The following is a 26629-nucleotide window of genomic DNA, read 5'->3' as shown; positions in this document are numbered from 1 at the left end:
CAGCTCCTCACAGTCGGAATCTTCCCGTGAGCAGGTGAGGACAAAATGCAACCCATAGTAGGAACCCTCACTGCAGATCGATCCTGTCTGGAGGGTGGAAATGCTGCTGTCACCTCTCCATATGTCACTAAATAGACTTACAGCTCTCAAAATTGCCTTTTGGGCTTCTGACTGCAGGTACAGAATCCAATCTAACTGCAGCAGCAGCAGCCACCCTCCCTGAGTGTGGGGAGCTGGAGCACGAGGTTCTGAAGGGAATGAGTTCCAGGAATATACCAGGAAATCAGTTTGTTACTTGGAAATAAACCCCGTGTTTTGACGAACTTCTACCTGGAGTAAAAAGAAAGAGAACTTCCATTTATCAGTTCTGATTGGTAGGGACACTTTGTGCCAATGCTCCAGCTCTCTCTGCAGCAGTTCCCATGGTGGGGAGTCCACAGCAAGGTCTTTGCTTAATGGATACTCTCCGTGGAGCAAGCCCAGCAGCCTCAGGCATATTTTCCTTTTTTCCTCCTCTTTTTCACAATGTTTTCACGTGAAAACACGGTGAGAACCTGCCATGCATTGCTGGAGGGGGTCTGTTCTCTGCTCTGCCCACTCTGAATGGGACATTGTGTGTCCTTCAAGGCCACTTTGAGCTGAACATTTGCAGAGAACCACTGAAGTGATGCAGCTCAATCACTCAAAGACCCGAAATGCTGCAAGACCTCACCACACTCAGCTTATCTTTCTGTATCTCCTCTTGAGCTCCCCGGGATTTATTTACTTGCAGAATTCCGTGCACGTGGAGGCTCTCACGGGAAAAGCAGGAACATCTCCCGCTCCCCAGTGCTGAGGCTGGAAGGGTTTCACCTGCTCGCTGGCAGGACAAGGCAGGGTGATAATAGTTTCTATTTTAAAGCTCTGATAGCACAAGAATAGGATTATGCAAATCTCCTGCCGTCCCTGAAGACCGAAAGAACAGCCTGGAGTCTTTAAACCAGAAGATGTGGCCGTGGCTGCATAATGAAGGGGGTTTGCTTTTTCCATCAGTCCCTAAAAGTTTGAGTCTTCTCTGTATTTTGAGAGCCCACAACACTAAAAGTTTGAGTCTTCTCTGTATTTTGAGAGCCCACAACACTAAAAGTTTGAGTCTTCTCTGTATTTTGAGAGCCCACAACACTAAATGCAGTCACGGCCTCCTGTCTGTTGTTAAACACACAACCTGCAGCTGGTGGTGACAACACTCCCCATTTATTTTATGTCCTAGCAGCCCAAGCAGCATCAGAAACTACATTTTTCTGTCTCTCAGATGGTTTAAACGTCTCTCTCTCGGGGTGTTTAACCACTGAGTTCAAGGCAATGCTGTATCAGGATGCTTGGTTAAAGCTGCTTTATTCCATAGGTTAGTTGCTTAAACTTATTATAAAAGGAAGGGTTTTATCTATGGAGATAAGTAATGTATCTATCCATTATAGAGATGTTGTAAGGAGCATTACAGATAAAGTAGTAATAGGGAACACATAAGTCTTTCCAGATTATCTCTGAGTTCTATATTACTTACCCTTCCATAGTTCCTTTAAAAGTGTTTATCCTAAATCAACCCACTGCAGGCTGTATTGAAAAAGCAATATATGTGATTGAGATATGGTGGGTAACAAACCCTCCACAGGTCCTGGAGCTGCCAGATCTTGATTGATAAAATGTAATATTTTGGAAGGATAAACTAAGACTGTATTTGCAGTCTGGGTGATTTTCTTTTTTATCTACTCTGTTTTCATTGCAGACAATATGACATAGGTTCCAAGAACTTATTGAGTGAAATATCCACGATGTTCACATGAGCTTCCTCATTCTTTGGAGTGACAAAAAAACTTACGGTGGGGGTTTTGAGGGGAAAAAAATACTTTAATATTTGGAATAAAAGATTGGCTTTTTGGAATAAAAATAATGAAATTAATCAATTATTTTTGCAGTGGAGGTTGATCCTGTGTAACGCAAAGGGCTCAGGGTACAAAATGAACTTCTCTATTCTGTAGCTTATGTTGAAGAAGGGGGAACAAAGTGTCACTGGAACTTTTCATGGAGTGAAGGAATGAGGTCATGGGCATCGCTTTTCTCAGCAGACAAACCACATCTGACGCAGGGAATGCCCTGAGCTGTAAATATCCATTTCTAAACGCTCCTGAAACAACAACAAAAAAATGTACAGTACACCTGAAATCCCGCTTAGGAGAGTCACAGTCAAAAATCCTCCGCATCATTCACTCGGGGAAATCTGGAAATTCCCACTGGCAGGATTTCTGTGAGGGCTTTGCAGCTGGAATGAGGAGATAAAGCTGGAGGTAACACAGGGTGATTCTGCAAGAAGTAATTCTGTGCTGGATCAAGATCTCCAAAGGGCTGGAAAGGAATTTGGAAAGGGCTGGGATATGCACAGACATCCTTGTTACACACTTACAGCAGTGTGTGAGAGCCCTCTCTTCCTTGGCTGTTTTTATTGTATGTATTGTTATCTTGTTGGTACAAGTTTTATAAAAAGAATTAGTAGCCTGAAATGGGCCTGTGACCATCAGAACCTTGGACATGCAGACAAGAGGTTCTTCCTGCAGGTCCAGAGTACAGCTCCTCACTACCAACAGCCAGGTTGAGGTCCAAGGGAAGGGAATAGTCTCTGACTCATCTCCAGGTACTCAAAGAACAGGTGGGAGCAGGGAAAATATAAAGGAAAGAAAGTTTTGGATAAGAATTAACATCCAAGTTGACATTTGACCCAGGGGCATCTCCTGTGTAAGGCTGTCAAAGGGGTGCAGGGAGAAATCTGGCCCTGGAGGTTCAGCCCAGGCAGAGAAATCTGCTTTTAAGAGCTCTCCAATCTGGAGCAAACTCCTGCAGACGGCGAAGTGACTGTGCTGCTGACAAGTGACGAGTGAACTGTGCCAAGTGAGAAAACTCTTCAGGGCTATCAAATATTAAAAATATATTCCTTACATCCCCCTCCCTTGGAGAGGGGCAGCTCCTCAGCTGTGCCTCTGGCCTGCAGAAGGGCTTTGGAGCAGGAGCCCTAAGGCTGCATCAACACTTGCTGCTCAGTGCAAGTCCTGGGCTCAGTTCACAAGAGAACTTTAATATTTTATGCTGCTAACTCTGTAAAAGGGGGGAAAACTATAACAAAAACCAGATGTAGACCAGCTCTGTGCTCTGAGTTTCTCGGTGCATGAACAAAAAATCAAGCCAGCTTAAGGTTTATTTTTTTTCCCCACCTCACCCTCCCTGTTTAATTTAATTGTGACCTTCCATTTTTTCCTCTAGAGAAGCTTGGTATTACTTTGTAAAGGGCATTTTCATTCTTTAATTGAAAAAGACAATCAGGCTGTGGCAGAAATTATTGTTCCCCACCTTGAAAATTAGTGCCTGGATTGGCCATTCACGTCATTTAAGCTGAATTGAAGACCCAGGGCCCGTGTGCATCCTAATGTGGAAATTACAGGTCCTCTCCCTTAGAAGCTCCAAAGCAATTTAACTAAATAAAGAACCACTGATGAAGGTCCTTGGCTGATTACAGAGCTTTGGAGAAGGACAAGACTCGGTGATTATGCTTTCCCCTCCTGTTTTAGAAAGCTGCTCCATCAGGTTGAGAGGAGCAGGGCTTGGGGGAACGGGGCAGCTTTCTCCTTTAACCAGGGTGGGATGCAGCCTTCACCTGAGGTGGAAAATGAGAACAAAAGTGGGAATTACACTTGATTTTTAGCCTGGCCCGGTGAAAGGAGACACTCAGGCATTGCCCAGGTTGATTGAGCTTCAAATCCTACAGACTTGAGGTGCCACGAGGCTCAAAGAGGGGAAGGAGCAGGAGAACTCGGCAGGTGTCGAGTGGAAAGTGCAAGTGCTTGAAAAGGAGGAAATGGGAGATGCTAAGCGGCTTTCAGACACCTTAATTAGAGATAACACCCCTCTTAATCTCAGAATTGAACTCATAGAAAATCAATTAGAACATTTAAAAAAATTGAGATTAGATGCTAACGGGAAAAGATTAATGTATTGACAGTATTATCCAGACAAAGGAGCCGGCAGAGGGTTTGTTTAGCGAGTTTTGAAAGCTGGAAAGGAGAATTTACTTTCCAGTGAAAGTTGTAGGAGATGAGATTAGCCATTCCTTTGGGAGATGCATGGAGAAAGAAGGATATTTCTACAACACACCCTATAATAACCAGGCTGGTCCCCTACAGAGCAATTGAGTACAACACTGAGGGGAAGCAAGAGACAGGGCTTCATGCTCAGGAGATTTTCTGGGGTGAACAGGCACAGTTTGTGTATAAAAGGGCTTTAGTGCCAACATTTTTGGGACTTCCTGTATGTGAAAGAATCAAAAACAAACCCAAAATCTGGAATCTAGAATTTGAGACAATTTAAAAGATCCAATGAGCTTCATTTTTTCTATTCATGGTTATAACTGATTTACATTCTCTGAATTAGGCATCAAATTCAAACCCACAATGGGTTCCCTAATTTATCCCAGTGACAGCAAATGAAGGTGACTAATTGTCAGCTGATAACACAGATGCTAGAAATGCTTATAGTAAATCACAGCCGTGAAATTCCTTGGAAAACTGTGGAGGTTGGAGTTTTGATCCCATTTCCCTGTGAGAAAATTCCTGTTGTGATCCATCACTCGCAGTGACCCCACTCATGTTGTGCAATATCCCACAGGCAGCAAGGGTCAGAGGAAAAATGGGAACAGAAGTGACAGATCCCAATTTGCACCAGTCACATGGAAATGGGAGCAATGGTGTGGATTTGGGCAATTTGTAAAGAGCTCTCCCTCCTGGTGCTTTAACGTTCACTGCACATTTCAACACCAAGTAATTACAACTGTAATATTTGGGATTATGGAATGACGAAACATTTATGAGGGGGGAAAAAAAAAATCAAAAGTTCAAGAAAGCATGAAATTGCATTAATTCAGATGAATTGTTGTAATTATGCAAGGTGATAAATTGGACTTTCTCTAATTGTCTGTAACAATTTCATGTATTAAAACATCCAAGTTTCCTTTTTTTTGCTGTCCCATGTTCCTTCTTAAGATGGCCTGGTTTGGAAGTGCCACTGAGGAAGCTCAGGAATTTGAAACACATGATTTTGAGGTTGAAATGAATGAGTTGCTACTTTTGATTAGGTTTTTGTTCCTATCAGATACATTTAAGAAGAAGCTCCCCACTCCCAGGAAAACTGGTTGTATCTTCAGGCATTCTGTTGGGTAGTTAAATCTGCCACTCTAACACCTGCAGGGTAGTTTTATACTAAAAAAAAGTTTATAAAAGGAACCCAGATGTGTGTAATAGTGGTGGTGGTGAAATTAGAATAAATATATTAATGATACAGTCAGCAATTGGACGGGGCTTGGAGCAGCCTGGGCTAGTGGAAGGTGACCCTGCCCATGGCACAAGGTTGGAACAAGATGATTTTAAGGTCCTTTCCAACCCAAATCATTCTGTGATTTTATTATTATCTCTGTCATTCTGAGCTTTAAAACACTAAGGAAAAAATACTGTGTGGCTGAACCTATTAATGAGCCCAATAATTAACACAAGTACTTTAGCAGGAAATATTTCTGGGCCTCGGTTCCAATTTGTTTGTCTCCAGAGATCATTTCAGGCAAACACCACCTCACCCATCGTGGGTTTGCCTCTCCCACTGGCAGCTCTGCACTCAGAAAAGCCACACTGATGGTGCCCAAAAACCACCTTCTCCTCTACTTCTGGTTTTATTCTGTCTCAATATCTACATGGAAGCCTTGCAGGTCATACCCTTTGCTGCCATAAATCAGCATAAATTTAGGTTGGACGAGGCTTGGAGCAACCTGGGCTAGTGGAAGGTGTCCCTGCCCACGGCATGGGGTTGGAACAAGATGATTTTAAGGTCCTTTCCAACTCAAACCATCCTGGGATTCCATAATATCTTCCTTGACCCCACTGAGGCACAGCTGGATTAGACCTTCTCCCCATTTCCTCCCTTCATCCTGAAAACCTTCTTCACTTTGAGTATTCCCACTTTTATCAGAGAAAGCCCTGCCGTTCCCTAACCCCATTCCCACAAAATGCCATGTGTTTTGGGTGTTCTCAGCACAGCCCTTCCTCACTCAGCTCTGCGAAAGTTCCCATTCTTGAGTCCATAATTCCCACCCTTCTCCGGGAAGAATCCTGTGCATCTGAGCCCTTTGCTCGGCCTGACCTCGTTATCACACCCAACTGATTAATTGTTCTGTACCAACAGTCTGCCAACACGAACAGATCTGGAAATCAAAAAAAAAAAAGTTGTTTTTTTGTTAAAACTCGCAGCTGAGAGAGCAACGGGGTGTGAGGGAACTCGTTGTTCTTCAAGTGAGATAAACACAGACAAAGAATGAAAGGAATTATGTAGGAACTAGGTGATAATTTATTTATAGACCTCTGCAGAAACACTGAAGTTAGCAAATATACCATCTGTTAAATAGTCAGCCTATTCCTGAGTGCATATTAGCAACCTAAATGTGTGCCAAACACCTGATCTTAGAGCTCCTATTTGATACTCTTCTTGACAAGCAACATTATGCTTTATTAGATTATGTCATGTCATGTTATAAAGTTGTGCTAGGTAACAGCAGAACACTGGTTGTGCTCTGTTGGGGTAAATTCCCACCCAGGGCAAAGAGAAGTGGTTTTGAGAGCAGTCAGAATTTCAGAATAACAAGAAAATAAAATAGAATACCTACGTTTATATTCATCCTCAGGTAATTTTTTTATATCTACTTAACACATTTTAGCTTGTAAGTAATAATTGAAAATACACACAACCCCATAGGGGGGAAAATGGATGAAGAAATCTTTGCACAAAATAGAAACTTTATCCCCCTGGACTGCAAAACAAAGGGACACAATTTTATAACTCATGACTGGACCCATCTGAATGAGGTATCATAATAATCCATGGGAGATGCTGCCTGCCTGGAGAAAGGGTCCAATAAAGACAAAGAAACACTAAGGAACTATTTTTACTTTATTTTGCTTTGTTTTGCTCTCTTGGAGGTTTTTTTGTTAATTCTATTCCGCAATGATTCTTTATTGCAGAGACAGACACTGAATAAACTCACTTGGTACAATTATCTATCAAAATCAACTTCAGATAGGGGAAAAAAATCATTTCTGTTTAAACCTATGAAATTTTGGGGAGTGAGAGTTTGTAAAAGATGAGGTATGATGAAGACCTTAGAGTCAAGCACTAGAATGGATCATCTAAAGAAAATTTCCATCCCTAGAAGTCTTTAAAAATGGGTTAAATAAGGACATCAGGTGGTTGTACCTGTCATGGGGGAGATGAATAAATTAAATGATGATTTAAGGGCTGAAAATCTTCTCTCCAGCACTGGAAAATCCAAGATGGGGCTTGGAGCAATGGGGTGGGACTGGATGAGCTTTAAGGTCCCTTCCAACCCAAACCATTCCATGATTCTATGATATAACCAAAAGTAGTCCTGCTACCTATAAAACAATGGATCCCCTAAGAGATCTACTGCTTTTTAATTATTCAAGTCAGGGCCACTTGTCATGGTTTTAATGGAGAAACACAGACAGGTGACACCACCTAAAATTAGAGTAAAAATGATAACATGACATATTGTGTCATTAAACTAAAAATTGCTACCAGCAACTCATTACTTTCCAAAATCTATTCCAATTTCAGAGTCAAGTATTACATAGTTAATTCTCAATTGTCATGAAAACCTTTTCCTGCTCCTGTATAGCACTTTTTTCCCCCCTCCCCTCCTTTCTGGGGTGTCTCATAAATGAAATTTTGTTCTCAGCAATAAAATAGGCCTGATTTTCCATAGTGAAAAGTATTGGAAAGCATTATTTAGGCTGTACAGATTTTCCATACTGCTCAAGAGTTTTTTTGGGGTGTTTTTTAACTCAAATTTTAAGTAGAAATAGCAGTTTGTGATGTACTAGCAGCTCAAGGAAAATGATGATAAAAGGAGACATGACCCTTCCTCTTAGTGCCTGAATCCTAAAGAATCTGAATGTTTTGCACCTTCCCGATACTTTTTTATTTTATATAAAAAATAGGATAATTTGAGGGTCTTTTTACCCCTTCTCCCTGAGCACAAAGCCTCAGAGCAGCCATCCCAAACAAATCCTCATCTAAAGCCTTTGACAGTTGTCCCAGGGAACATTTTTCCACACCAATATTTTGTGCTTTTCCTTCTCAGAAAACACTGAACCCCCAGGAAAGAAAAGAATGAGATGGTAAATTTTTATCAGAATGAATTTTTCAAAACAGATAAATAAATCCACACATTCAGAGACAGGACTTCTAGGTAGGAAACCAAACTCCAATTAACCATATTCCAGTGTTCTTTTTCAATTAATATTACAGGGTGGATTACAACGAAAGAAATTATTTTTTTCCCCTATTTTTCTTGGTCTTTCTTGTCTTTTTTCCCTTCCTTTGATTACTCAGAGTGCAAGACAGAGAACTATCCAGCAGGCAATTAAAAGAACATCAGAGTTTCAACCACTCTCCCAGTGTATTGACAGGAACCATCTATTGTGGCTGTGACAGCACAAGGAGGGGCTACACCTGGTTAATTCAATTCAGTCCCCTCTGAGGAGACAAAGTCTTCATAGGAGACCAATATCCAGGAGATGAAGAGGAGAAAAAGAAAAATTAACTGTGTAAAGTTCAACTAAGGGGGAGAAAATTGATATATTGACATAAATAGCTGAGCCTGGACAGGTAGAAATCGTTATTGCTTTGACCAACGAGAGCTGTTCCTCTCTGCTGAACTCTGGATCAGGGTGTTGTTCAGCTGATGAAAAATGGAACAATTGTTTGAAACAAGAATCTGCAGCAAGGTAAATAAAATAAGCTCAGGGTAAGCAGTTTGTGCCGCTGTGGTATAAAGAGATTTAAGGGGAAGCAGATATTTGTTGTGTTAAAGCATATTTTGAATGCATTTCAAGCAATCGTTTCCCAAATGACTCTGACAAATGAGGGAATGTTTCTCATTAGGGTGAGAACTGGATCAAAAAGGAAATAATCACTTTTTTTAAACTACATGTATTGTGTCATGTTTTGTGATTGAATTAGTTAAAGAGAATCGGACCAATAATTCTTCAGCATCTCAGGGAAACGTGAGAAAGCAGAAGAGATTGAGTGTGGTGTTATTTTTTTTTTTTAAAAATAGCCCTTAACAGCCATAAAAAATCACCTCTGGGACATGGCCATAGACACGTTTATACAGGAGATTTCCCTAAAGCATCACATGATTTCCTACTGAAAGTACCCTCTTTGTCCCCTTTAAAAGCAGTGCTAAATTTCAAGTCAACTAAAATCCATCCAGGTGCTGCAGCCAGTTTAGGACAGAGCAGACTCATTAAGAAGACAACATACCTTTATCATCACTTAAACATCCACTCTGTGGGAGTCCCGGTGAGGTTTAATTATCACTTGCATATGTGGAGGAACACACCTGCTTCTTATTTCTATACAGAAGGAAACACCACAAAATGCATTATTTTTTTTCCCCAACTCCTGTAGTTTAAGAGTCTTGTAAGTTCCAAAAAAATGATGCTGGAAAAAGTAATGGAATAATGCCCTGGCTTGGCAAGGAGGAATCATAAATACAGACTCCTGGGGTTAGAGTAGAACTGATTTGTGGAGAAATATCTTGGGAATACCAAAAGGACTGGATGATCCTGGAGGTCTTTTCCAGCCTTAACAATTCCATGACAAGAGGTTGTTTTTCTGTGCAGTATTTCAATTCACAGACTGATATTATGTCATGCTATTGAATATGTGAATCTGTTACTTTAATGAATTTATCAGGATGGAATTAGCAGTAAATCTGATGGGTAATAACCAGGTTTTGTTTTCTCCTTCTCTCTCAAGATCTGGAAAACTTTGAAACCAGGACAAGGAGCACAGTGTCAGTGAGAGAAGGACAAGGAGTGGTCCTGCTCTGTGGGCCTCCCCCACACCATGGAGGTATGATGGATAACCCTACCCTGGGAGCAATCCAGGCAATTCCTGCCTGATTAGCACTGGAATTTATTTCTGCATGAACTGTCTAGGTTTACAACAAATTTGGATTTCATTTCTTTAAAAGACACTTCTTGAAGGTCCTTTTTTATTATTCTGTGGTTCCTTGAGGGTCTAGAACGTGTCATTGTTCTTTGGGTGTGAAGTGGCAAAGAAAGCACCAAGGCCTCAAAGATCATGTGTGACACATCTCAGCTCCTTCACATCCATGGAATGGCAGAGGAGAAGCCATCAGCAATTCCTTCTGCACCAAAACCACTTCAGGTCTGCATGGAAAGGCTCTTTTAGTGCTTGTCACTTCAATGCTCTAATTGGAATCCCACATTACACACATTAGATTTGTCTTCTGCTCTTGAATACCCGATTTTCTCCTTCCTGATCATCACAGAAAAATTTACATTGGAAGGGGCTTCTGGAGAGGTAAAGTGCCTGATTAAAGGAGAGTTGATTAGATCAGCTTTCTTGATATTTTTCAGTGCTTCAGATAGAGAATGAAAAGGAGTTTTCTGAGGAATTGATTTGGGGGTGCCTTACATCTGTCACCATTACCTGCTGCTGCTGCTTCCTCACCATAAGACCTCTGAGCCCTTCCTTTCTGTGTGAGGTAAAGTCCAGGTGACACAAAATGAACCAGGGATGGCCTGAGCACAGCGTTCCAAAGTTTTCATCTGAGGCAACCCCAAGTATGGGGTGGAAATTTCCTTTTCCCCCTTTTTATAGCTCTATTACCACCTCCAACATCAGCATTTACAGAGCAATACAAAGGCTTGAACACGTGTGGGATTTTTTCTTAACATTTTTTGCACCTACCAAAATGGTTTCAAAGCTTTTGAAGTCTGGAATAAAAATTATGTTTTCCTAACAGAACTACCTGAAGAGGATGGGAAATTTGGAATAGCAAATGTATTTTAATAAAGGGGAAATACTAATAACACAGTCACCAAATTGCCTTGTCCTGGACTTAAAGAATCACCAGTTTTTTGATGACTTATTCCTGCTTTTGGCAGTGACCACACACCCACAGGAGCTGCAGTTTTCCATGTGCCAGTTCCAAAATCCTCAATTCTTCTTAAAGAAACAGTTGTAATTCCCAGGAAAAGGTAAATAGTGATCTGTAAAGAGGATGCAGGATATCAGAGAGGGAGAGAAAGCCATCAGTCAGTTTAAAGGCCTCAAGTGCTGAAGAGAGAGGCAGTGTCAGCTCGCTGGGTGTTCACAGCCATGTGGAAGGAGGGTATAATCCAGGTGTAATCCAGGAGATGAAGGGAAACCTGGCCCTCAAGGGCAGAAAAGGCTTGGAAGAGTTCCTGAAATGTATCAGTGGGACAGATAGAAAGACAACACATCCATCCTTGAGCCACTGAACTATATATTTTTTTCCTCTTGCTGTAAGGGAAAATTATGATTTGGCAAATAGGACCGAGTAGAAGAAAACATTCAGACCAAACAAATAGTTACCAGGTGAGTTGCCCCACATTAATTGAGCTGACAAAGTGCTGTCCATGAACAAAGGCTTTAGCACAGGGTTCCTGGAGGCCTGGAAAATGCATTATCTGAAATAACAAGTCTCCACAGAACAACAACCGAGTTCTTTGGTCATCCATAAACACTGTATTTAGGACTCAAAATTATATCCCACGGGGAGGAAGTGCATGGTGTAAACTCTGATAAGTCATATGCTATCTCAGGATGCTTGGGAAGTTGTTTTTATTGGAAAGATTGTATATTTAGGTCTTTTATTTAATTGGAAGCCTTGCCTGACTCACAATACCTGCAGGAGAAAGGATTGCTGGCTGTGCTTGCAGCTCCCACTGCAAACATTCTGTACAGCACTTTAAATTTGGCAGGAATTAGATGTCAAGGAATTTGGAAGATAAACCACAGCAGCAGGAAAAGAGTTGCCTTTCCTATAATCTAATGACTTGAAGGAAGACAGAAAACCTCTGTGCAGCAGTTGTTTGAAGCAGCTGTTATTAATGTAGTTATTTCGAAATAAGACACACTAAGTAAAACCTCCTGCCAACCTAAAAAAAAAAAAATCAGTACCTGCTTCCTCTAACTTTAGAAGTGACAGAAAGGCAGGAGGCCAAAAAAAAACCCAAGGAGGTTTCATTAATTGAAGTTTCCTCCCAAGTAACATCAAGAAGTAGGAATAGGCAGGTGGAAGGAGAGCTCAAGAAGTTTTTCTGCTGTCTCTGGTCTCTAGAGAAGGGTTTCACTTCTCTTTCTACCCCTCTCTGCAGAGACCAGGCTTATCTAGTCCTCTACCAGAGCAGCCTGCAGTTAAACTCCCTGCTGAGCTCACAGCAAAGCTCAGCAGATGTTGGGTCACTCAGCTGTTAAAGTGCTTTCCACGATCAAAAAATATCTCAACTATTTAAAGCTTCTGTGTCATTAAACTCATTTTTCCGATACAGTTGACAAGGAAAGATGTGCTACTTCTTTTTTGTACACATTTCATAACTGAGACTGCATTGATATAGAAGAGAAATTCTTGATTATAGAAGAGAAATGAGTTTTTTTCAATTGAAGAGAGAAGGAACAATATATTAGTCAGCTAAAAAAATAAAATTAAAAAAAAAATACAAAAGGGCTGCTCCAGCACTTTTCTTGTCAGCTTTAGACCTTAAACTACCACTTAAAGAACAAAAATCTTGCAGAACCGTACTAAAACTAATCTTAAACTTGTACTAAAACAACCCTTAAACCAAGAGAACCTGTGTTATATTGTTGTGAACAAATATTAGGACAAGCACGAAAGAAAAAAGACCCACCTACGTTTGTGTCTTAGATCAATTAAGACATTAAAAATTAGTTACAGCTAATGAGCTAAAAATCAGAGCCTGTAATTAACTTTCAAAAGGCAGAGCAAAGCTGCCCCAGGTTACCTGATCCAGCCTAAACCCTCCCTCCCCTCACCTATTTGTGCCCCAGCCTCTGCTGTTGTTATTTATGAGGCTCATTAACACACCTTACAGAGTTCAAGGTGTGACATCCCCCTGCTTGTTAGGGAGGCTCAGGAGTGCAGGGGTAGGCAGGGAAATTGTATTTTTTTCCTGAAACATCTCCACTTCTCTGGCTTAAGTTCTTCAGGTCAGCTGGTTTTCCTTGCATAATCAACGCATAGCGATATTTTGCAGTTGAAAAATAGTGTTTTCTACAGAGCTGTGAGGTAGAGGAAGCTGGAGGAAGCCTTAATTTCTGCAGCTACGCACGAGCCTGACCTGACTCTGATTAAGAAGCTGCTGCCTAAATGGTAATATTTGACACCAGACTATGGGGTGGACTGTTGTTCATTTATTTTCTTAGAAGTGAAGGTTGATCTAAAGCCTGTTCCCTTCAAGCTGGCTCCCCGCAGAGCTTTAAGGAAGTTGCTAATCTTGTTAGGAGCAGCGGGATCACTCCTGCATTTGCATTTATTTGTGCAGAAGAGCTGGGAGCTGAGGCTGTGGGATTTCTCTGTGCTGACACCGCCGTTTTGAGGCTGCCTTAGAAAAATAAAACACTCTTAAGGAAGTAGGAGCCCCGTGGACCTGCTTAGAGGGGGGATGTGCCAAATCCTCAGCCAGCCAGGGCTGGGGAAGGAGGTGCACGTGGAACTGGGTGTGTGCAGAGGATGAGATGAGATGTAAAAAGGTCTTTGATTTCTGCATTTTACATGAAACCCTGCACTTGAGAAAATGCGTAATCTGAGAAGGTTTGAAGTGTCTCTCCCTTTATAAACTGAGTGCCTCAGTCATGGGCTGAGAGTCCCTTTCTCTCTGAATCTTTAATCCAACTTTCCCGCAGCTCCCAAGGGAGGGAGGAGAGTCTCCTCGCTGAGCCCAACCCGGAGCTGCTCTGCTGCACAAGGAGCAGGATTGATTTGGGTTTGCTGGGGCCGAGGGAAGCACTGAAACGTTCTATCCCCAGCCTGGTGTATCAGCAGTGATTATCAGCTCTCCTCTTTGCCGGCTGTGCTCTGCAGGAAAGGCTCAGAGCTCCCGGGTGATGCTCTCCTGCCTGCCCCGCTCAGGACCTGCCCACCTGGGAGGAGAGGAGGAGTTCACCTGGTTTTGGGGGTCTTTGGGCTCAGAAAGGAGACTGACACCACAATCACTGGCCTTGGATGAAAAAAAAAAAGCCTAAAACACATCTTAATGTTGCAACTCCATAAAGTAGCTTCTGCTCTGGTATATCCATGACAAAGTTTGGGATGCTGTGATTAATCATCCCTCCACTAACGTGTAGCCCCCTTTGATCTAAAAGCAGTTCTGTGCCCACCAAGAGTCTCACAGAATCAACACCACCATTGGGATCACTGTCTCTTGAGAGAAAACATCATTTTTGATGTTTGAGCATTAACATATTTGAGCATTCAGGGCTCAAATATGTTAATTTGGGCTGAGTCCCATCAGCTGACCACGTGGGAAGTGTGGTGTGCTATTGATTGTCCCACAGCCACAGAGAATTTTAAAAATTAAGTACCTGATTAATGTTTTTGAAGCCCATCTTGGAAAACACCTCGTTGGCACATAAATGTTTATTTCTATCCTCAATTTTTTACTTGATATTAATAACTTTATTATTAGTTTGTGTGAACTAAATCCTGAAAGTTTTCAGAGTGCTCTGATATTTATAGTGTCATTTTTTATAGGTCTGGATATCAGAGGGATTCTCTCTGGCTATAAATCAGAATTTTTTTTACCTAAGGATATATATTAGTTTCTCTCTGTCTTTGGAACCAGCTCAACTTTTACTGTGAACAATTTCCTTCAAAATTCTTGGAAACCACCCCACAATCTGGGACCAAATTCTAAAGCACCATTGAGTAAAGACTCATCCAAAGTTACTCCAATGTGCTTTTCTCCACACACAGTGGTCGGTGAACATCTCTGGAAGGCCTCCCTTCTCCAGCATCTTCTCCCACTGTGCAGCTTTACCTCACACATTTATTTTTTCTAAACCATCCCACAGAGAAAAGAGCAATAGGAAAACTGGGATAATTCATCTGTACAGAAAAACTTGCTTCAGGCATCTTCGACATCATATGAAAAGTGGTGACTCCAGAGGGAAAGTTACAGCCAAAAAAAGAAAAGAAAAATGAAATAGAGGAAAAAAATCCCCCAGAATCTTTGGTGTTGTTAATGGGTACCTTGTGTAAGCCCTTTTATGCTGAAGCCCTTTCCTGGTGGTCTCTGAAATTCAATAATTCTGGGTCTGTCACAGGTCTGAAGTGTGATCCCAGCTGCTGCCCATCCCAGAAATCCCGTGGCTAAATGGAAATTGAAGAACAGACTAAAAAATAATAGTAACTATGGTCATTTTCCCATCAAACAGCTGGCAGGAAGGATTTCCAAGTTCGTTTAAGCTCCTTCATTTGCAGGTTGTGATCTCTTTGTCACGTCCCCTCTTTGCCTCCTCCCCCTTCTGCTCGGCACCGCCTGTCCCAGCTCTGATTTACTCATGGAAATGAATGTGACCCTAAAAGTGACACCATGGGACTTTTTGTCCTTTCTTTTGCTTATTTGATGGATCTGCTACAATTTGAATTCTTCAGATCGACCCCAAATGGAAAAGTTTCAGTTATAGTAACTCCTTTTATGGTGCAGCACTGGATTTTCTACTCTGTTACCTGTTGATGTAGTCATTTAACTTCCTAAGAAAAGACACTCTGAAAGGGATTGCTGGAATTATGCCTTAAAAGAGGGGAAGAACAGTTCCATCTCCAAAGTTTAGTTCCTTTCTCTTGAGGTTTCCTCCAACTCCCACTGAAGTCAATTAAAATTAGGATTTCTATAGAGTTTGGTGGAGCTGAATTAGGCTCTAGGCAAACATGGCCTAGGGATGGGTGAGGATGAACCTGCAGTTAGAAGAGAGACAGTGTTTATATCCCTTAGACTGGGGGGAAAAGGGATTTAAATATGAAAAGGAGGGGCTTGTCCTTATTCTCAGTTAATGGGAAAATTCATCAGGAGGCCCTAAAGCAATGGTGGAACACAGACAGTCACAGAAACTTCGGAAAATGAAGTCAACTGGAACCCCCTGAGAACTGAAATCAGGACACGAAAGGTCTGGTTCTCCTTTGCTGATTAATTAATTCACAGATTGACCTCCTGAAAAATGTCTGCACAGCACAAAGTTGGGCTTAATAGAGTTTTATTATAATCTGGCCTGCACAGAGAATTCAGCTGCATCACCAGGTCCTACAACAGGAATCTGTGGGTCTGTGTGAGGAGGAAAACAGGGGTTCCAGCTGGCAGGAAAAGTTCTCAGGGTGAGACCTGAGGAGGTGGCAGATCCAAGGTATTTGTTCCACGGAACACTGACAGCACACTGTTTAATTGAACACACATTAAAGTATTAATCTTGCAAATCTTCAGCATTTTCTGTAGAGTGCCCAACTTGCAGTTTAGAGACCTTCAAAGAACGAGTTGAAATCAAAGTTTTGCCCACAACAGTCACTTTGTCTGTTTGTCCAGACAAACTATAGTCAGCAAACTTTGTGCCTGAGACAGAAAAACAGTCTGTATGTCTCTGGAAGATGTATCAGCTCATGGTTACATCACTTATTTCTAGCTGAAAATCCCTCTCCAGATTTTATTCTGTGCTTTAACCAGGCACCTGAAAGTACATGGGCATTAAAAGTGAAAACAGGGGGGTTTGTCCTGTGTGTGAGCACGTGTTCATGTGCACACATGCTGTGTTACACTGAATTAATTGTTCCATCCTCCAGGTTTACTGTAGAGCACAAAAAAAGTTTAAGCTGCAATAAAACAGCGCCTGTTGCAGGATTTAGCCAAGTATAGAAAGAGTCATTGATTGCTCCCTGGAGGTGCATCATTTCTAATGAGACTCCTAAAATGTTGGAAGCTGATAACATAAAACTCCACGGAACTAGTGGAGTTTGCAGACTTATTACCATCCTGTTCCCAGGCTGGAACTGAGGGGGGGGGAAGGAACGTAAATTATCTTTTCCGAATGGGGTTGTTGATGGGGGAAATGTGGAAAAATGAAGCTGTTGGCACAACACTGCTGGCTTATGAATTATGCATTTAATTAAGGAAAGCTAAACTGGTAGATTTTGAAACTTCTGATTTACTGTGGCTTCTAAAAGGCAGGATTTCAGCCCTGCTCCTGCTGGTGGGTGTTGCAGTGATGTGGAGCAGCAGCACAGCAGGGCTGGCAGGACACCTTGGATGCACCCACCTTGCACCAGCTGAGGGATGAGCCCTGAAACTGCTCCTCAGTGCCCAAGCCTTGGCCAAAATGTCTTGCCCAAAAGCAGGGGTCTTGGATGGCAAACCCACAGAGATATCTGCCTTTCCAGGGTGGGATAGTCAAATAAATCAGTTTAAGTAGCCTGGACTGTAAATATACATTATTGAGATTTGCATTGTGAAACACTGTATGAAAAAAGGTGGCAGAAAAAGGCCAGGAAGTGAGAATAGGACAAGAACTGTGGAGTAGAATTAAGTATGGAAGATAAGGAGACAGGATCACATACAAAGTAATCACCGAAATAGTTGTGTGCAGCTGAGCTCTCCACTTCATGAAAATCTAATGGCAAAGCTCCATGTTCCCAGTTTCATTTTTCCATATTCAGAGTGAGGAAAGGAGCTGTAGCACTGCCCCCTGGATTTTCAGAGGAGAGTGTTATAAGCAGAAATAATTCCCCAAAGCAGCTTCCTAATGCCATTGCAGTGCTGCCATTCCTGCTTAGAAACAGGCCGAGCGGGAAAATGAAAAATAGCAGGGGCCAAAAACTCCTGTGACCTCCTGAAGTGGCTTGAAATGAGTTTAAAACCAAAGCAATGCTTCCCTTGCCTTTGCTAATTTGTGCATCCCCAGCGGTTTGCCTCGTGGTGCCTCGTTCCTCAGGGAAGCAGGTGACACTGGGAGGGGGAATTTATGTGGATTTTGTGTGGATGCTGGGCTTGATCCCTCCTTTGGTGCAGCTGTTAAACTGCAAAGACCAGGAAGTATTGCTTGAAACAGGACATGCCCTGGGCAATATATGCTACGATAGCCATGAGGGCAGGAACACAGCTGACCATGCAGGTGGTGCACATATTGTAGTAGACTGTGCTGGTTTAAGGGTAAACCAGCAGGGGAAATGAACCCAACTCAAAAGAGAGATTATAAGTCAGAATAACAATTTAATAAAATAATACAGTAAGTACGATTATGCAGACAAACAGTTGGTTTTAACCCACAAACCCAAATGTATAACCCAGCACCCTGGGGCATGAACAGAGTGGTGTTCATTGGGCCCCCTGAGTCCAAAGTAAAAGGAGAGGGGAAAAAACCTGTTGGTGAGAGTGCTGGTGCAGTCTGGTCAAGAGTGGTGATTGCAGTCTGGTAGAGAGTGGTGGTCTCAGTCTGGTTGAGAGTGGTGGTCTGCAGTCTTCCTCTGGATCCTACAAGTGGTTAAAAAAGTCCCAAGACTCCAAGAATGCCCAGTGCCTCCCTCAGGGTGGGGAGTTCCACAAAGGGTGTGAGGACAGGAGCACCCTCCTATCTCCCAGGCCTCTTAACACCCAGTTTATAACCTGAGGAGTCAGGCTGCTCTGGGCAGAGGGGGTAAATGGTCTGTTGATAACAGTTTCTGGGAAATGGCATGGAAGGCTATGGAATACACAGTTTTGGGTTACACCCATCCAGTGATGAACTGGGCCCAGCTGTTCTAACTAGGACATAGACCATTTAAGTAAAACAGATCCAGCCAGTGAGAAGCTCTTGACTGTCTTTTGGGGCACGCTGATGAACTACAGCAGTGAGAATGACACGTTGCAGTCACAGCTTATCAATATGGTTGTTGTTCCTATGTTAGTGAAATTGTTGGGTATTCATTGCCAAAATGCAGCTCTGACAGAAACGTGCTTTGTTGCATTTGGCAATTTAGCAGAACTCAATTCAAGTAAGGAGCAGTTTGCCTACACAAACATTGCTGAAGAGCTTGTGAAACTGTTCAAGAAGCAAATAGAACATGATAAAAAAGAGGTGATTTTTGAAGTTTTGGCTCCCCTGGCAGAAAATGATGTCATTACACTGCAGCTGGTTGAAGCAGATCTGGTGTTTTCCAGGCTTGTCCTACACGTGGATGTTCAACAACGACACCTTGGACCTTCAGGAGGACGGGCGACGCTTTGTCTCCCAGGAAACAGGGAATCTGTACCTGGCCAAGGTGGAGCCCTGGGATGTGGGGAATTACACCTGTGTGGTGACCAACAGGGAGGCACAGCAGAGTGCCAGGGGACCTCCCACCCCCCTCACCCTCCGCAGCGACGGTAAGAGCCTGGGGGGGTTGTTTGCCTAAAAACAGGCACTGGAGCCATAAAACCTACATTCCATAAGTTTTAGGAGGACTTGCTGGTCCCTTTAGCTTGTTAGTTCCTTTGGACAAAAACTCCTAAAGTGCAGGATCATCATTCTTCGTGAAGCTTCAACAGAACCAGGCGAAGGTTTTCTGGCTGTAAAACCATACTGAGGAAGAGACATAACACCTGATATTAGTCAAAGTTACTCAGGGGCTTTAAAACCATCCCAGAAGGTGTGATACTGCACCAAAAGAGAGGAAGAGAAGGTGAAAACGGGGTCTTCTTGGGTTCTCTGACTCAAATTTGGGAGGCGATGCTGCGGGAGGGATGGTTTTGGAATTGGGTGTAACAGACGAGGGAATGTCCAAATATTGTAATTAGAATCTGAATATTGTAGTTAGAATTTGAATATTGCACTTGGAATTTGAATATTGTAATTAGGATCTGAATACTGTAATTAAATCATGGTATAAAGTTGTAAAGCCTGTGTGACTCAGAGTGTGCAAAATGTTCCTGTGCACCCTCAGCACCATAATAAAGGAGGGTTTTTTGCCTTTTAATACTCAAAAATAGTCCAGAGAATTATTTCTCCTGTTTTAAGGCATCAGCTGCACAAAACCAACTGGTCATGCTCTGGTTGTTGGGAACTCATATCCCTGAACATCCCTATGGAGGTAACAGGCTCCCAGGAAAGGTTGTGCATCAGGACATGATCCCACAGCATGTGCTGGGCTGAAGGGAGATTTGAAGTGTCAGGACAGGGCTGATGAGATAAACACATGCAAAGAAAGCAGTGCTCAATGTCACTGAAAAGCAGCCAGAGGATATCACATGGTACATTAATATTTCTCATCTCAAGCCTGTGTCGAGGTTTAAATCCGACAAAGCTTCCTAAATTTATAATCTAACTATAGCTCAAATATCAACCCCAGAAAGCTGCTTCCAAATGAGTCACTGAGGTGAGGAACTCACCTGCACATGTACAAATACCTCTCTGGCAACACTTTGTAATGAAATGTTCACAGTGAGCGATATAGACGTGGGAAATTTTTACATAAAGTTTGTTTTGTAAGTTTGCCCACCTAAATTTCAATATACTTGTGCTGTTTGCAAAGCAATGGTGACAATCAGGAGCAAAACTCTGTGTGGAGTTGGATTTCCAGGATAAATAAAACTCAGTTGTGTATTATGGAGTAATACTTTCACTGCTGTTCTGTAACAATCAGATCACACAAAGCAAAGTCGTAATTCCCCAGCTCAAAAGTTAATATTTTGGTACAAATTGTGATTGTAAATTCTGAAGATCTTTTCTGACACTTCTTTTTTTTTCATTTTCATCACCCTGTTCCTTTTCTCAGGCTCCTTCTATCAGTCTCTTTATCTTCTCCCATTCGCTTTGGTGGCCTCTGGGTTGGGTCCAAAGCTGGCAGCAACAGTGGAAATGTGCAACATTACCCAGATCCTCATTAAAAATTAAATATAAAATAATATAAATAAGAATATAAAATAAGAACTGGTTCATCTTCAATGTGGGGTCTGGGCAAAGACACTGTGCAGGAAAAGAACTGATTTATATTCATCCCTGCTGTTGCAATGAGTTCCACTGCAAGATGCATAAAAGACATTTAAGAAGTTCAGCTCAAAGTTTAGTTTCCCAAATCAACCCCCAAATCTGCTGCAAAATTAAATGCCCTAATTTGATACTGGATTATTTGGGCTTTATCAGATGTTCAGCCAGATTTTCAAATGCGATAATTCCATCTAATTACATCAGCCTTTCTCGAGTCAGCAGCTCACATTTGGGTCTTCTAAAGAAGTTTGAAGCGTTTTGAAAGTATTTTGGACCGAGAATTCTATAATTCTCTTGCACCCAGAATCTATTTATTGTCGTGAGCAGTGACTAAGGTTAAAGGCATTGCTTGTTAACACCTCTTGGCAAGAGGTGTGAACCCTAAATTATCTCTGAAACCCTAATCACTAAATTCTTTTACATGTGTGTATATATATATATATATATATATATATATACACACTAAATTCTTTCTACTTGTATAAAGTCATGTTCCTCAACTCCTAAATGTAGGGAACTCCCAGATTTCCCAGAAGTTTCCAGCGTGGGGTTGAATTCCACCCGGAAGGTTCAATCTGCTCCGTCCTGTGCCGATTGCCACAAGTGGAATGTGAGGCTCTGACATGATTAATGCCACCCCTTTGTTTTACACCGAAATTCTGTTGTGCTAGACAGGTCTGGGGCTCAACTGGAGTGAGAGCTGTTTTGATGTTCAACAGGTGTGATGGGGGAGTACGAACCAAAGATTGAAGTTCGTTTTCCAGAAACGACGTACGCGGCGAAGGGCTCGTCCGTCAGGCTGGAATGCTTTGCCCTTGGAAAGTAAGAGTTTTCTCTTTTATTAAAAGGGGGGTTTTGACACTCTCCTGCAAGGAGAAATATTGGTTTTCTTGAATTTGCCCCTTAGAATTTTTTTGGTCAGAGTGTGACTCCGCGAAGCTTATTTTTTTAACCTTGGTTTGATGGTTTCTGTGCAATGTGTTGGCAAGGAAATGAGAAAGAAAACTGCACTATAGCTGAAGCTCACTGGATTGCAGCCTGAAGCAGGGGGAGGAGGTGTGGGAAGGGGGGGAAACCAGAACAAAGATTGTATTCCTTGAGAGCAGTTTTAACTCTGAGATGAGACCTGACTCCAGGTGACAGCATTCAGTGTGACTGCACATTCACAGCTGATATACAGCAAAATAGGATTTCTTTCTGTTTGTGTGACATCATAGAATGATAGAGAGGTTTGGATTGGAAGGGACCTTAAGGATGATCTTGTTCCACCCCCTGCCGTGGGCAGGGACACCTTCCACTAGCCCAGGTTGCTCCAAGCCCCATCCAATCTGACCTTCAACACATCCAGGGATGGGGCAGCCACAGCTTCTCCGGGCACCCTGTGCCAGGGCCTCCCCACCTCACAGGGTAGAATTGCTTCCTAATATCCCACCTAAACTCACCCCCTGTCAATTTGAAGCCATTCTCCCTTGTCCTGTTACTCCATCCCTTGTAAACAGTTTCTCTCCATCCTTCTTGTTGGCTCCTTCAGGTCCTGGAAGGCCACAATTAGCTCACACTGAAGCTTCTCCTCTCCAGGCTGGATAATCCCAACTGTCCCAGCCTTTCCTCCCAGCAGAGCTGCTCCAGCCCTCTGATCATCCTGGGGCCTCCTCTGGAGTCAACCACTGCTCACAATTAAATACAGGGAAGCAGGTTATGTGTCAAGAGCACGTGGACTCTGCAGGATGGATCCAACAGATCCTTCAGGCACTCTTGTCTCCACAGTGGAGCTGAGGAGCCCTGGGAAGCTCTAACAGCAGCCTTTCCTTCTGCAAGTCCACTTTCCTTGCAGTACTTTTCCAAGTTTACTCATCCTACTGTCCCCATTCCCTGTGTTCAAGGAGCAGGTGGTGAACTGAATCAGTGTAACCAGCCCACAAAAACCACTCTTTCCAGTGAACATCCCTTTTCCCTAGAAAAGCCAAAACAACCCTCAGATTGTTGACCTCTATTTAGTTTAAGTTCACTTTGACAATCCCTTTTAAGGCTGTGAGCTTTTTAAGTGTTTAGGGCTTTCCCAGAGGTTAAAAGCCTGACTTGCAGACAGCACAAATTAATCAAATGTTCCTCTGGAACCTACGCTGGGAAGGAGAAAAATAAAGCAAATAAAAAGTTAATAAGATCGAAATGGCCTCACCTTTCAGATGAGATTACTATATAAACTAATTTTACAGCTAATTTTCATTAAAGGTATGTGCCTTTTTTGGCCCAAAACAAGTACCAGACTGGAGCACTCCTGCTAAAGCTGATTATCTTTTCCAAATACTGTCAAGTTACTTCTCTTTAAATACCTCCTTAATTGTGTGTTAGTCCGTGCAGGCTTTACATTTCAAGTTGTCATTTCATATTCCCATCTGTTGCATGAGAAGCAGGGAACAATGAGACATTGGCTGTAGAAAAGTGTTTAAAAAACAGAGTAAATGAGATGTACAAAACAGAGATACCTTATTGAAGGGGTGAAGATGGGTCATGTTAATATGATGCACAGATTTTACCGTTTTAAGATCATCTTAAGGACAAAAAAGTGGACTGAAAGAACACATAGACAATGATATCCCTCAGGGAACACAGTATTTTCTGTGCAGTGCTTAGAAATGGAATGGTTGAGAGGGTTAATGCAGCCTTAAAGTGTTTTTTACTCTTCTTATATATATTTTTCTTCTTCACTGCTGCAAGCAGTGCTGCCATACTCCCCTGGAGTTCTACTGCCTAAACACCAGTGATCCATGGGCCAAAATCCATCATCCACAAACTCTTTTGCATCCAAGCCTGATGTGCACCGTGTGTTTGAGGGGCTGTTTGTGAGCAGAGGCTCTTTAATGGCATCACTGGAGAACTTCTCCTGCTGGATTTTATATTTTGTTATTTGTCTGTCTCATATAAAAATGTATTTTTTCTCTTTCCCTGCTTTTTTTTCCTCCCTGAACAGAGCCTTGAACCACATTTGCACCAACACATCGACGCGTGCAAAAGGCTTTATTTTTAAATAAAGCTTTATTTTTAAATAGAACATTTCTATGTGAATCAAGCAAAAGAAACAGATTGCTGGTGAAATACTCTTAACTTATTAGACAAGGAGAGATTTCTCCAGGTATGTAGGTGATTAGTGGCATTGTGAAAAGCTGGAAGTTTCCTGTCTCCAGCTGTTTGCAGTCGCAGTCAGACCCATCTGAACGCAGCAGCACCTTTGGATGCTGAAATTCCACTAAAACTGGCCCCTGCTATTGTCTGTTTATGTTAAAATCAATTCAGCCCAGCATTTGTTGAGCTGTACCTCTGATCTGCCACGAGCACTGAGGGTTATTATCTCGCTCGGGTTTCAGAACTGCTTTCCCATTATCCATAATTTTCTATATTCCCACTGTTAGTCCGGTGGTTCGCACAATGCTGTGGCTGCTGCTCCCTGTGTTCTGTGAATAACAGAAATCTTTCACGTTAAAGGCAGATTATAGACAACCCGCTGGGGTTTTGGGCTCCAAAAGTCTTAAATGCGAGTAGTTTTACGGTATTTAGAGAAATAGCATCTCTTTTCTATATGGAACAGCAAATCACACCTATTGGACTCTGCTCAAAAGGCTCTTCCTCGTTTAAAATGCAGGTACAAGAGGCCAGAGTTTAAAACTCAGTTTAAAACACCTTAAAGTTGCCTTATTTTTTTTTCCCCTGAGGGAACTCAAAGTCTCCTTCAGCCTGGCTGTGGGGCACCCTGGGGCAGGGACATTCCACAAAGATCTTTTTGCATTTTACATTAAAAAAAATCATTCTTGATTTTCACAGATCAGCCCCATAAACTCTTATTTTTAGGAAAAGAAGTATAAAAGGGTTAAAGACTCAGTATTTATCCCTGGGATGAGGGTTTGGAGGGATGGATCCCAAATGTGCTTGGGTCACTTCTTGCCTCTGAACCTGATTCTGTAGAACAGACACCACAAACACAGAAGGGAAGATTTTGCAAAGTAAATTAGTCCTCACTGGGATGGAAATACAATTGGGTAAAAAGTTCTCTAATTAGAGTGCAACTATCTGATGACCTAAACAAGCAAACAAATACCTCTTGCCGTTGATTCTTTAAAAGAGGGGAAGCTGAAATATGAAATAGTGGCTTCACTATTTAGAATCCTGCAGCCTGTGGCAGTTTAATAGAAGAGATGAGACTTTGTGTTCTGCACCAATATTCATTATGTTGACAGTGTTTAATATTATGCCAGTATTAAAAGTCCTGCTTTGGATCAAGCTGCATTAATCATGCCATATATCCAAATTATTGTTCCCTGTGTCTTTCAGGGGATTGAGCACCATGGAAAGAATTATGTTCAGTTGAGTTCCTGTGCTTCTATCAGTAGATTTCTCCCAAAATAACTTTTGGTTTTTTTTCTGTTGCACAAATAAGAACAGTTCCTGCAATGAAAATAAGCACAGTACTTTCCATGTCTGGTGCACATATTTATTAAACTCTGTCTGTGGTTTATGTTTTCCTTCATTCCCCTCTCGAAGGTAGGGAAATAATCTGTTCAAAATCCCTGCAGATGGGCTGTTGCCAGCTAAGGTCGTAAAAAGCATATGTGAATAACATAAAACAAGATTTCTTTCAACCCAGAATATTCATTTTTCATGGGAAGGCCCCACTTATTCCTCTAAACGTATTCATGGCAGGGTTTTTCTAGTGGTTGTTGTTGTAAGGAGATAATCACAGAGCTACAGGGGGGTTCCAATAACCATCTTTACTAAATTTACATGAAAAGACCAGACTTCACCTCTGGGGTATTCTCAAGTTGTTTATGTAGGAAGTTATAAAAGGATCTATTACAGGATTTGAAAATCATATCTATGTGAAGGACTTTTGCCAACACAAGTGAAGTTTGCTGCTTTCATTCCACATAAAACTAATGCCTGAAGGTTTGTGTTTTCAGGGCTCAGCAGATCCTCTCTCACATAGTTGGGGTGAGTAACTTGTGCCTCCAGGAGGATGAGCCACAACACCAGGTCTAAGAAAACCTTGCTATTTCCCAGCTAAAACATGAAAATAATTCAAAATTGAGTGTTCTAACCACAGTGCTCCTTGGATCCCAATCCTCCCCCGTGCCAGCAGCGCTGCAGACGCCAGAGCAGCTTTCAAACCTCAGCTTTGTCTCATTTGTCTGACAAAGCATGGGCTTCATTACTGAAACTGTAGATTTAATTTCATTTTGAAGGGCCCCCAGATGCACAGGACAAAGGATGAGGCACAGTCTCGATGCATCATCTGGCTGCAAAAAGGTGGCACCTTCATCACTGTGGGCTTTAATGCTGCAGACAAATTAATTCCGTGTTCACTCTGACAACACTTGTCACCAACCACAAAATATTTTCCATCTCCTTTTCTCTCCGAGTTAGTAACTTATGGTTTCGTGATTCTGCTGCCTGTATGGTGGAATATAAATTAAATTAGTCCTCCTAGATGCTCTGAAGGTTTCCAACAAACTGCAGATTTATGTACAAAGACATTCTCATATTTATGTGCTGTTTTCTTATTTACTCAGGTGAAAGCCAGACTTTGGCTATGGAGTGTAATAAATTTGAGAAGTGCATCCATTGTTTCTTTATATATTCCAAAACTTTTTAGCCCCGAGCAGTTATTTGTTTTAATCTGGTTATTGGTGGTGACTAAAGAAAAAAAAGACCC

General features: G+C 42.0%; 1 protein-coding gene across 4 annotated transcripts in view; it reads left to right on the top strand.

Annotated features, from left to right (window-relative positions):
- Window positions 1-26629, top strand: part of LOC116792487 (contactin-6-like) — a 132528-nt gene that overhangs the window by 60703 nt on the left and 45196 nt on the right. For 3 of the 4 annotated variants that reach the window (XM_032699464.1, XM_032699465.1, XM_032699463.1), the window contains 3 exons: window positions 9907-10002; window positions 19122-19325; window positions 21645-21747. In XM_032699464.1, the coding sequence (XP_032555355.1) occupies window positions 9907-10002; window positions 19122-19325; window positions 21645-21747 (403 nt within the window). Of the gene's footprint in view, window positions 1-8238; window positions 8333-9906; window positions 10003-19121; window positions 19326-21644; window positions 21748-26629 lie in introns of those variants that run through there. The other variant, XM_032699466.1, reaches the window with a different exon arrangement.

The sequence above is a fragment of the Chiroxiphia lanceolata genome, chromosome 11, assembly GCF_009829145.1.
Source record: "Chiroxiphia lanceolata isolate bChiLan1 chromosome 11, bChiLan1.pri, whole genome shotgun sequence".
NCBI classification, from domain to species: domain Eukaryota; kingdom Metazoa; phylum Chordata; class Aves; order Passeriformes; family Pipridae; genus Chiroxiphia; species Chiroxiphia lanceolata.
The sequence above is the reverse complement of the archived record's forward strand: the minus strand, read 5'-3'. Positions and strand labels throughout refer to the sequence as shown.